This window comes from Sebastes umbrosus, chromosome 12 (assembly GCF_015220745.1).
Source record: "Sebastes umbrosus isolate fSebUmb1 chromosome 12, fSebUmb1.pri, whole genome shotgun sequence".
NCBI classification, from domain to species: Eukaryota; Metazoa; Chordata; class Actinopteri; order Perciformes; family Sebastidae; genus Sebastes; species Sebastes umbrosus.
In genome coordinates, this window is record NC_051280.1 from 9,634,969 (window position 1) to 9,648,030 (window position 13,062).

At 41.1% G+C, this 13,062-nt stretch overlaps 1 protein-coding gene across 12 annotated transcripts in view; it reads right to left on the minus strand.

The window, feature by feature from the left end:
- LOC119498360 (receptor-type tyrosine-protein phosphatase mu-like) overlaps nt 1–13,062 on the minus strand; it is a 191,742-nt gene that overhangs the window by 135,859 nt on the left and 42,821 nt on the right. For all 12 annotated transcript variants that reach the window (XM_037787181.1, XM_037787190.1, XM_037787186.1 and 9 more), the window contains exon 2: nt 9,058–9,180. In XM_037787181.1, the coding sequence (XP_037643109.1) occupies nt 9,058–9,180 (123 nt within the window). The remainder of the gene's footprint in view (nt 1–9,057; nt 9,181–13,062) is intronic.

Here is a 13,062-nt window from a genome sequence, read left to right on the forward strand (position 1 = left end):
ACCCTTTGTAAAACATGAACAAATGCATACAGAGAATGAATATCATGGAACTTTCTTTTATTATCTAGTCTGACAGATTTTTCCAGTATAAAATACTGCCAAATTGCTGACATTTTGCTTGCTATGACTAACGTTACACTCTCCGCTAGCACATGCCCGATCTGTACTGCGCCTGTAGAGCTCTCAACAGAGATGAGAAAGAAGTGATATGGTTCACTCGTTAGCTACTTTCATCATCGATTTCGGACAAAGCAGAGCTGATGATGGAAGTAGCTAACGAGTGAACCATCTTGCTTCTTTCTCATCTCTTTTGAGGGTTGCACATACGCAGTACCGATCAGGCAGGATGGATAGATTGGGTGGCGAGTGTGACATGTGTCTGTGTAGCGTAAATGAGCTGATAAATGATATGTATTTCTGATATTGGTATCGGTACAACTCTACATAGAGAGAGAACCATAGAGAACAACTACCGGACATATGTTTTAAATAGCCAGACATTTAAACTTTTGTATAATATTAAGTATATATTTAAGTTGTCTTGGTAATATATCTTAAAATATTAGGTTATTTAATATGCTAATAAATTATTTCATTTATTTATTGGGCATATTTCCCAACAGACATTTTGGCCATTGACAACGTAATCCCAGCTGTCTGTTTACAGGTCTTGGGGAGTACTACTGCAAATACTGTATGTAGGACATGTGGTATGAGGCCTACAGAGAGCTGCATGAAATCTGATAAATTGCTTCAAATGATGCCATACGAGTCAGCGTTGGTTGGGGCAGAAAACAAGTTTGAAAATGAAACAAATCTGGGTTTGTGGAGTTAGAGGGAAGTCAGCTTACCAGACCTCTGTATCCCGCTCCTCACCTCGGCCATGTTAGCAGCTACTGGCATAACACACCAAATCTCTGACCGAACTGGCGTATAAACTGTTGAATAAAAAAAGACTATATCTCTGGTTTTGCTGCAATTTCCATTGTGCATCCGACAATGTTCCATATCCAAAACTTTACTAGAAGGCTGCTTAAAAAAAACTAAATTAATGTGTTTTTTTGTCTGAAAGTCAAACTAAGCACAAACACAATAAAAAAAAAAAAGAGTTTTCTCTTGGATAAATACTTTTCCAGCAAGTGTAAACACACAAATGTTCAGGTTCAGCTGGACATTGAGCAATCCAAAATAACAGCCTTAGCAGTTTAATGGTATAATGAATCCAAAATAACAGCCTTAGTGGTTTAATGGTATAATGAGCCATACAGATATACTCCAGGGGAAGGTTTCCATCAGGTTAATCCTTTCACCTGTCAGCTCACTCGCACTGGCAGGCCAGTTGGGAGCAGGTCACAGCTTGTGTCTGTCCTCATGACAAACTGGTAATCGCTAAATAACTAAATACTTTAATTTGATGGTTTTCTAGCAACTAATCATTCAATGGCTGCTTTTTCTATTGAAGCAATGGGTCTTGTGCATTAAAGCCAATTTTTCTGAGCATAACTACTCTGACATTATCCTGAGGAAACGGGCAAAAAATAATGACCATAATCCATTCGCAGACTAACAAAAGTGATATACCGTATGAATTCCCGCTTTTGTGAAACAACCAAACTCAATTTAGAAATGACAGCTTTTCATGATTACAACAATGTGACAAAACCACATCCTGATTTCCTCATTTCCTGCATAAAGTCTTGTGTCTTTAGAGTCTTTCTTGTAATCACTGTAGAAAGCAGGAGGAGGTTCAGGGTTAGAAGAGAAGTAGAAAGAGAAGAGTGACCTGAGACAAATGTCACATGAATCCTATTAACCATTTTCTGTTGCATTCATGCTTTGACTGTAGGAATGAAATACTTTGAAGACCCTCCTCCAAAAAGACTAACCAGTAATATGATTGTCCTTAAAGACACATGATTGCACAAATAACACCAAAGCAACCAAATAAATGCACATAGTAGGTATATACAGAGAAGACTGGTTACACAAGCAGAATAGGGCAAGATATAGCAAATTAGCCCGAGCAGGTTAAGTGGCTGCATTTGTAAATTTTCTTTATTCCCTAGGTTCCTTTACTTAAAAAAGTAGGAAAATCTTCTTAATGGGAATAGAGTCTGATATAATTTAGTTCACGCAAATAGGGAACTGTCTAATCTTAATCATCAAAGTCTATAGGCTGAAGGTATTTAGATTAATTATCAGTTGAGTGATGGTCTGAGCAGAGGATATAATTTGCAATAATGACTAGCGCTCATTATTTCTCCTCCACTCAGGTCCTGAACTCTGTGAAAATCATTATGTGGGGGAAATCAGAATGAAGGGGCGCTCTTTAAACCCAAACCCTCCAGGTCTCATTTGCTAATAAAATTCACAGAGGTCACCACCGCAGAAAAGCACAGCAGCCGCTTCGGAAATGTCAATGAAGACAGGGCTATTCTCACTGTCTGCCACCAATCAAAAACGCTCTCGCTGTGAGGGTTAGGCTGTTAATGTGAACGGCCGTGGCCTCCACTCAATTTCCCAGAACTTTCCCCGTGTCCTTTGAAACATGAAAGGGGCCTGATAAAGTAACACTGAATAAGTTTGGGCTCTCCATATGAAGGACCTGCCAGGTTTCTTTGACGGTGTCAAACAGATTCACCCAAAACCATCCATCATGCGGAACACGTTTCAGCCCCGTCATTTTAGTCAGGTGGAACAACTGACCCTTATTATGTTCCCTGACAGCATCCTTTGTTGCTGCGTGTCAATCAACAGCAATTCTTAATGGCTTAATATGTCATCTTAATATGCAGTACGCACTATTGGCGCTCCACTGCAATAAATGGGTCATATGATGGCCCATTTGCCTGATACAAACCCATTACACAACAGAGAGTGTTCATGCGAGTCACCTAGCTGCATCATTAGCCTTAATTGTACATACCATGCACACTAATGGGAAAAAAAGATACAGTATGCAAATATGTCCTCCATCATGGCAGTACTGTGTGCTGTCATAATCCTGTTTATAGTAATGCGTTGCTCAGACCAGGCAACCCTTCTTAACCCCCCAAACATGCTAAATTGAAAACCGCAGTCTGACGTCCCCAGGAATTAATTCAGGAATTGATCAGATGTCGTAATTTGCTGTTCCGTTTCGTCCCCTAATCGTATAATGGGGTTTCTCCTTAACCTCACAACCTTGCCAACGCCGTGCAAGGTGTGATTTTCACACAAAGTTGCGAATGGCTCAAAAGCAATTAGCTTATTTTCAGAAGACGGGGCCCCTCCCTCCCTCCTCAACAGCAAATCCCATCTTTTGCTGATGTGATTTTAAATTCTGATTAAATTTCTGACGTCCTTCAGTCAGTGGGTGTTCTCTCCTCTCATATTTTAAGTGGCCATCCTTCTGCTCTTTCATTTCCACAGCACATACAGCGCCGTAAACATCACTCCAGGTAAGGCGGAGGGGCTTTGTCAATTCATTACCTCCTGATTGAAATGGTCAAAAAGGTGAACGGTTTGACTTTTAAAATGATCCGTCTTATCCATATGCAGCAGCCGTACTATAAGAAAGGCACCCTTCTGGGTTCACGTGTGAGCTGCATTTGCATGAACGCATTATAAACCTGACAAGAAAGAAGCAGAAAGAGAGAAGATCTCCGTCACCCTATGAAGAACCTCATTCTGCCAATCCTTCACTATTGTCTAGGTGTCATTATCGACCAAGGGCGTGCTATCAAAACAAAGGCCCTGTGCAACAGTGGAACAAAAACATTCAATTTCTCTCGCGCAACATATTTAGAGCAGACATTAAGAATACAACAATGAGTCATTTAGCTGGAGCTGCTTTTGCTATTGTGCCGAGCATAATACAAAAACCCTAATTAATCTCAGTTAGAGGAACCTTCTTTCTCCTCCTCCTATTGCCATTATTCCCTAGAACGAGTCCCAGGGGAGAGTCAGGGAGTAGCAGCCTACTGCTGGCAACATCCATGACACCATCAGAGAAGAGGCAGCCTCTGCACCAGCTGGGGCTCACTAAAAACAGATTCCTTCTTAATGGCATCTGGACAGCCTGCAAAACACCACATCGCAAACTTCCTCACCAATCCAGCTTCATCCATTCTTCTCTGAGACCCCTGCAACATGTCGGGGAACTTACAACAACCGAGAGTACTCAGAAATCAGTATTTTTTTATGCATATGTCTTGGATTCAAGCGTGGTAATTTTCTCTTCAAATAATATGCAATCCAAGCCAACATCTGACTCTGACAGAAGTGCATCCAGCTCCATTCTCCAAGGCTGAATGAGTGTTGTCTTGGCTCAAATGGTTTTATTATCATTGTCCAGGACAGATGAGGCTTGTTGGTAGCAACAGGACTGACAGTGACAGTTCTGCCGGGGGTTTCTCCAGTTGGCTCGGGAGAGGGAACACACTGGGGAGTGCCCAAGCAGACATGCAGAGCCTCAGAACTGCATGGGCTGAGCCACCCTTAAGGAGCCAAAGCATGCAATCAGGGCTGTGCGGAGGGATAAACAAGACTACTCTCCGTCCAGACGTAGCAATTAGGTAGGGAGCGGATTGTCGTAAACAACCAAGAGTTTCAGGCACTCTCTTCTCCGTGCGACCAGAGGGCTTGTTTTCCTCGTTGCGTTTCATTCCAGCTTTTCTGTTTTTGCTACTCTTTTATTTACATGTTGGGATGGAATCGGGCCAGTTGGGTCTTTGGTTGTTGTATTAGCTTTGCAGGATGAAGGAGAGTACTGATATCAAATTCTGCACAAGGCCTCTCATGAGTGTTTTCTTTACATGTACCACAATGACACAGCACCTTAATTCAGGATGTTTCCTATTGATTTCACAAGCCTTTGATGCGTGTTTTTGTAAGCAGATAATAGATAGTGTGCAGCTTTCAAGTCTGAATGTCTTTAACCTTTAATAAAATCAGGAAATCATATTGTTGCATAATGAACTTTCTTTTTAAAGAACTTGGGTCTAGTCCAATTTTACATATTGACAACTTCTTCTTTGCACTTGGGTGACAGTTAAAGTATCTAATTACAAATACAGGAGTTTAAACCCGACAAACGTCAATGCTGGATGATTCTGCAAAACCCCAGATTACTAGGGCTGTCCCGATTTTTTGGGGTTCAAAGCTTCAGTGAGAAATATTCTACGGTATTCTAACCCTTGCGGCGCGGGGCGGTGCAGCAGGCTGACATGTTCTTCTGTGCCCAGTGCCACAGCCTTACTACTGTACACACAAGCACCTCTAGACACAACAACTAATAATAATTAATGTTGAATATGAATAATGAATACTGATGTGGGATTTTTCCTTATTTCATGGGCTATTTTGGGATTACCATGGCAATGGTCGAAGCTTCTAAGCATTTAGGTCAACCCTACAGATTACATTTGGATATATTATTTTACATCCAGTACCAACATTTTCAAATTCTCCCTTTCTACAATATCGGTGTAGCTATGATATGGTTATGGTTGGGAAAGATAGTACTCTTAGCAATAATCTATAATTACGGTATGGTTAGGGTTAGACAACTAGATTACTTGGTTAAAGGGATAGTTTGGGTATTTTGTAGTGGGGTTGTATGAGGTACTTATCTATAGTGAGTGTATTACCTACAGCAGATGACGGCTGTCTGACGGCAAGATAATGCGGTTAAAATATTCTAAATATAGTGTACACTTAAACTGATATAAAAAAAATTTAAGTGGCTAAAATATGTTTTGCTGCTGGCCCCGTCCACAGCACTGTATTGCTTTGCTCAGGTGTCGGTACTCCTGTCTGCTTCGGCAAGTTGGTTGATACTTTCTGCATTGCCACTGAACATCGGCATTGAATGTAAATCATAAGGTGCAGAATCGTTCAAAATGCCAAGGGATACTGGTATTGGAGTTTACATGAGAGCTAGATGTTTATACCTCTGGAAGGATTTGATTTGCTCTGAAGACTCAGCCAGGTTTTAATCATCATTTAACTCACACATTCACATTGACATTAACAACGCCCCTATTTGGACAGATACTGTCTACAGCCAATTTCCAAAGTGTTTGAGGTAGCAATGCCTTCTGTTCGGAACAATCTGTTCTGTGAGTATGATAAGGTCGTTTTGTCAAGATTCATAAGTACAGGTTGAGAGTGAGACAGCAATCAGAGGTGAGATAGCTTTTCCACCAGTGTGGCTTTCACCTAAATGCATTTCCACCCATCAACCCCCTCTCCGGTAGCCCTAAAACAATTTCAGCCGTCAAGTACACTACATTTCACATCCCTTTCAATGCGGTCAAAGAGGAGAGATTACAATTTCGCACGGCAGGTTGAGTGCTCACACTGAGAAATGGAGAAAGAGCTGCAACCTGTTAATTACGCACAATTCAAGACGCTCAGGTAGAAAACAAGCCTGTGTGAAGAGTGCTCAGACTAGGAAGCACAATCAGTGACACCTCTTAACCAGACATGGGATTTTAATCAGATATGTTAAATTTAGGCCGTGCACAAAGTGTTAATTTGTAGGTCAAGGCTTTTCCAGATTTCGCTGTAACCTTTGCCCAGCCTCCATGTGTCCCAACATTAATCAATTGCGATAGAAAAAGCAGACACTTCCCCCTCCATGGAAAGTAATTTCTCCGGGGCGGTTCAACACACATCATTCTGATGTACACACAAACAGGTCTGGGCACTGGCTGCTTAAAATTAGTGAGGGTCCACTAATTAATTCCCCCTATGTCACTGGGGGGGCCCAGTGCAATCTATCTGTGATGCAGCCTTTGTGAGATTAGGCGTCAGATACGGGAGGAAAACAATATCCATTAGTTTGCAACGCTACCTTTGTTATAACACAAAAAGAACGTCATTCCATTAGTCTAATTCCTTAGGTGCCTTCTGCTCGGTGGCGGTGATATCTCTGCATTTCAAATCAAATGAAAAGCGATCAATGGAACATTAAAGAGACAAATTGTGTGCAACAGACACAAAATGCAGGGAAAGCACTTTAATGAATTTTCAATATGTGGCTGACGAAGACTTCTTTAATTAAAATGGATCTGGGTATTTTGATATCAGACGTCGCTTTTGCCTCGGTTCACGTGACCGTCCCAAAGACCCTGTGTAGTATATACTCAGGTTGCAAGAACATCTCATATTGATAATAAAAAAGGAAAAACTAGTGTTGGAACCATAGATTAGAATTAGGAGTAGAACGGACATTCCCATTCAAATCAACATCGCAGGATGGTAAGAGCGGCCACCATTTTTATGTGTTCCGCTTGCAGTAACGACTAAAACGAGTAGTGGAGTATTAACGTTACAAAGCATAGAAAGCCAGAGTAAATGAGTCAAATTTAACAACTTAATGCTTTATCCACACAGCAGAGGAAAGCACATTGCTATCACCAGATGAGTGACAACTTTGTTCGCCTCGTTTTCTGTAGCGAGTGAGGCAGTGAAGCATGGTGGAATTAGCAAGTTAGCTAGCAACAAAGACCGCTGTTTGTGCCTCGTGTGAAACGTAGTAATTTCACCGGACTTTCCCCCGGGAGACTGCTGTTTGCGTCCTGTGTGAAACGTAGTAATTTTAAGCCAAACCATGATGTTTTTGTATACTAAACCTAACCCAGTAGTTTTGTCGCCTAACTAAGTAGTTTTGTCGTGTTTTTGTTTTGTTTTGTTTCAATTTACAACATTAATCATGTGTTTAAAATGGCAACCATAATCCGGGCAAAAATATGCTGAAAAAGTGCATGAGACAGGTAATCTGAAAGAATTCACGTGCCTCTGTGTCTGCAGTGCTTCTAATGGCATCTGCAAGATTTCACAGACAACGGAGGAAAACAACCAATAAATCAAATAAGAATCAATATTCTGTTACTGTAATGTTTATTTCTCACCTCAAATGTTTTCAGAATCATCTTGTAGTGTACTGTTTAGCTGTAAAATTAGAAAGTTTGTGACCCAGCAGCCATGTTGAGATCAGTTGAGGAAATACCAAGCACCGCCTACACAGCTAATAGGAACGCTCTCTATGAAATGACCTGTGATTGGCCAAAGTCTCCCATCATTGGCTTAAAACAGAGCCATGACGAGGTGCAGAAGTTTAGTTTTCTCTCAGAACACTTGAATTACAATATGCTGAAATGTTATTATGGAACTTTTGCCAAATGATGCCAAAAACATTCTGCCTACTGAAGCTTTAAGTCTTATGGGAACGTAATTTTGTGGTAGACGGCCTCCGGGAGCTGCGACCACACACTTTACGGCCGCACTGATGTGTGTTCTGTTGTCACCATAACAACTAACAACAATTGCCATTTTCTTTTGTACTAGTCAAATTACCACAGCAAACACTTTAATGACCCTATTACTCCTATTTTATATCTATAGTTGGAACTCTAGAGAAGACTGTAGAACTGTCTTCTCTTTAAAGTTTACAAGATCAAATAGTAGTCCATATAAGCCGTAATCAATATTTATTACTCTCTAACACTAAGTTGTTTGCATGCAGCTGTATAGTATATTCAAATTATAGTCAGATGTATAGCCTAATCAGAAAAATGTCTCATGTGAACACCTAAATCATCAGACTAAACCGGCCAGTCGGAGATGAATTTCATTTGGTGCAAAAACCCTAACAGATAAAAATTTGTCATGTACATGCATGTACAAATTAGTTGTATTTTTGGAATATTTATAATAGTTGTGCGCACATCTTGCCTACTTGAGCCAAGTAATAATTTACTAAGTTCAAGGATACTCTTGGATGTCATGTAAGAGGAGCATATTCTGATCGTGTGTTGTATTTTGGGGTCAAAATTTTTAGGTCTGATAAGTTTTTCTTCACTGGCGTGAATACCCTATTTAACAAGTGAGTTCTTCCTATTCAGAAAATAATATTCTTTTATGGAAAAAATTATCTTTGTTCTGTGCAGAATACTGCTGCTTGTACAAAACAGCCAGTGTCAAATGTGAAGACTATTGCAGTGATATATTCTCTGCATGGGGATAGAATCATCATTTCTCCTCTTCACGAGCTGGTGTCACCGTCCTTACCTGAGGGCAGCCACGGATCGGATGAAGGCTTCTCTCTGGTATTGGTCTGCTCCCAGTCAAGGTCATCGTCTCTGCCTTGGCTGTACCCACACGCTGCCAGCGGCTTCTCAAAGTTACAATCGCCTGTGACAAAAGGAAGAAATTTATATGGTTATACAGTTTTTTCCATTAACTTGCTGTTCAAATGAATGAATACATAAATTAAATTCTCCTCTTTTTTTTTATCACCCAGCGGTATTCATAATGCAATATGCCAGACAATGAGATGCATTTAAGTGAGACAGAGTGAAGGATTACTGTAGTAGGCGAGGCACAACATACATTACCATCATTAGCAACACGGCAGTCCAATTTCACAATGACAAGTATGAAGTGTCCAAACTCCATCATCGTTAGGCATTATGTTCCAAAACTGCACCACCATCAGGGATAAATTGATTTATTTTCCTTGCCGGCCACAGAACTTTGCTGTTCATGCGCCCTTACTCCACAGAGCCACTCTAATCCTTTTTACAAGCTGCTTGCAAAATGACAGCAAGCAACCATTAGGGCCAGACTTCAACCAGGCTTGGCGTGTGATCGATTAATACAAATACTCCTTTATTCCTAGCACCTTAAAGGCCACACAGAGAATGTGAGAGTTGAGCTTTTTTCCCCTCCAAAGTGCTTTTCAATCCACTCATAAATCTACAAAAAAAGGCATGTCAGAACAATATGTGGCTGGAAAGGAGTTCATACTGAGTGAAAAAATGGGAAACATAAAGGTGGTTTTTACACAGTGGGAGGTTGTTTTCAGAGCAGGCGGGTAACTTCGAGAAGAATCGGACAAAATGATATTAAGCTGCGTCAGATACATGATTACATCGGTTCTCTGTTGATAACAGATGCACTGTATATTATCCTGCTTCCTGCCAAAAATCCAAATCTGAAAAGGTTTGCTTGCACATTGCTAATAAGTTTCTAAACACAGATGACATACAAATTGCATTGCCTCTGGGAATGTCCTTTGAGCCAGAATCCATGCCAGGCCAAAACCAATATCTCATCTCTTACAAGCTCCCTCTGACATTCTGCTGCATAAAGGCTACGAGCTGGGGTTTTTGTTTTCCCATTTATCTCTCTGCTGACATTTACAGTACACGTGCAAATGAGTGGCCAAACGAGGAGAACACAGGATAATTAATATCCAGCTCCATAGGGCAGCTGCTAATGATATATTTGCTGCTTTGTCTGTTTTTTGAGGGGGTGGGAAAAGGAAGGGATTGCAAAAGTACTACAGGTAAAAGGTTGAAGGATTGTTGAGAGCTTTTCCAGAAATAGACTACCTCCTACAGCTAACACATCACCAAAGCAACTTGTTAGGGCGAGCAGCTAGTTAACTGTACCTGTGTGTTAACTAGGCTTCCTGCTGTGTGGAAACACCACAGAGAAGAAGATAACAAGTGACAGTGAACAAAGCAAGGACAGTTAGCTAGCACATCAAACCACAATGAAAGACTTACCTGTAGGGAGTTTTGATTTGGAGTGTGTCTACTCTGTCTAGTGGTCAAAAGCTAGCTTTAACTGAACCTTTATACCTCAACAATGAATTTTCTATTTAGCTAACTTTCTTAACTTTTGTTTGTTGAAGTTGCTCACAGCCAGATATACTTTGAAAAACGTTTGAAAGCTAGCACACAAAACGAGTGTGTTCCAATCCACGCACTTCCAGAAGTACACTTCAATGTGGCGCACTGTGTGCACTCTGTGCTCACTTGAGTAGTGGGTCGTCTCAAATCGAATACTCTGCGGCGCACTGGCCGGAAATGACGCAACATTTCACCGGCCATTTTGCCGTACTTCCCAGTGTGAACGCACTTATGCACTCAAAGTAGTAAGTGTAAGTACAGAAGTACGCGGATTTGAACACACTCCAGGTGTTTGTCGCAGTAGAAAAAGCACAGGTGTAGATGATTAAATTAACGGCGGCAACAAACGTTGTGGGTCGCGATGGCGTGACGGTGTTATGTTGAAGTATGTTCCCCCCGTCGAATAGTGTTTCCCTACTGTTAAAATGCTACCGCCCGCCTCCATAGTTGGGTTATGGATAAAGGTTGGTTCATGTCAGGTAGGGGAACACATATCGACGGGGAACAGTACTTGATAGCTAGCCAGTGGGGCAAAACCGGGCACAACAGAGAGACTGGCATGCATTAAAATGCAGCACGGCTGGTGTTACACCAAAATCTGTGACCACAGAAATCTGTGACCACAGAGAGTCAACAACTCATGAGGTCACCATTTCTGAGGGCTGCCCTCAGAAAATATGACCCCACTGTATCTATCTTTTTTTCTTTTCTTTTAGAGTTTTGTGAATATATCTTTACAGTAAAAATATTAAAATGTGTTTTTATATATTTTATATTTAGTTTTGTGTGTTTTCTTGTTATGTATTGACATATATTGTTTGGTGTTTGCCTCATTTATTACACAGGTACAGTGGGGTCACATTTTCTGACAACTCGTGTTGCTGGCTCTCTGCTCAGGTAGACATTACTCCTCTATGTCTTTACATAGCAAATCGTTTTTTTTTGCTGCTAGGCTATATTAATCCTCTGAATAACGTATTTCGAGGGGCGTCAGTAGCTCAGTCAATTGGGACTTGGCTTGGGAACCGGAGGGTTGCTGGTCCCCGCTTGGACCAAGTACTGAGTGTCCTAGTTTGCCTCTTGAGCAAGGCACCAAACCCCCAACTGCTCGGGGCGCCTGTCAGGGGCAGACCCCTCGCTCTGACATCTCATCATTAATGCATGTAGGTCCTGTTTGAGCATGTGTGTGTATTCCGGGCCTGTGTGTAATATGTAAAATATAACAGAGTGAAAAAATTGAATTTCCCCTCGGGGATTAATAAAGTGCCTTTCTTCTTCTTCTTTTCTAGAACTATGTTTTTAAAGGTCCTTTAGGGGCGTTCCAGGGGGTCCCTAGTAAAAGGGAGAATCATTTATTTTCACTATAATTCCATCCATAAGTAACACAATGTCAGAATGTATGACTATTTTGGTAATGGGTTTCATATACTTTCTGTAATAAAACATCTAAAAGCAAAAGTCCTACCAAATGGGGGTCCGTGGTCTAATTTGAGTCAGTTTAGGGGTCCTCCAAGTGAAAAAGTTTAGGAACCACCAGTAGGCTATAGAGAACCATTAAGTGACATTTTGAATGCATGACTTTTATTTGTATCAGAGTATTTCTACACTGTGGTATTGCTACTTTTACTTTTTCACAAAATATTCATCTCCTCAGGCTAGATGTTTCGCTCCTAGTTTTTCCCTCCGAGCTATTATGCTAAGCTCATTAGCATTCATTAACAGCTGTTAACTGCAATTGTATAATTGGCTGCGAATTAGTTCATCATTCTGTGGAGGCAGTTAAGTAAAAGATCCACCTAGCAGCGTACATAGCCTGTATCCTGTAATGTTAATTGTTGATTAAATGTGAAGCAACAGTAACAGGTGGCCGAAAACTTGTCCCCAAGACTACCTGAGAATCTTGGGGAGGAAATCTGAATAAGAAACCTCATGAATCTCCATGAGCATGCCCTCATAAGCAAGGCTTTTAACCCCCAACGGTTCAGTTGGAGCTGTTCTGTGGCCAACAACACAAGGAAACTTGTGGTTGTCCTCCACCTCCCTCGAGTGATTGTGTGGAACTTTAGTATGAGTATGAAGGCGGTGCTGAAAAAGAGCATGTACTTCATGCTTTCTCTCTAAATAAATACAAATCTTTGTGTTGCCAAGTTGTAACTTGGAGAACATTAAAATTTGTATTTGGCTGCAGCGTCACAGCGACTGGCTATGTTCCATCAATATTTTGACTCAATAGTTCTAAGATCCTTTGCCCCGTGCCGCCCACCTTCCTTCTCACAGCATGGCGGAGCTCAAACAAACCCAAAGAGGTGGCTTTTATTGGTGTTTGATATTCAAATCGATGGCATTGGCGAGGAGCGAAATGTATTCAGAGTCAGTG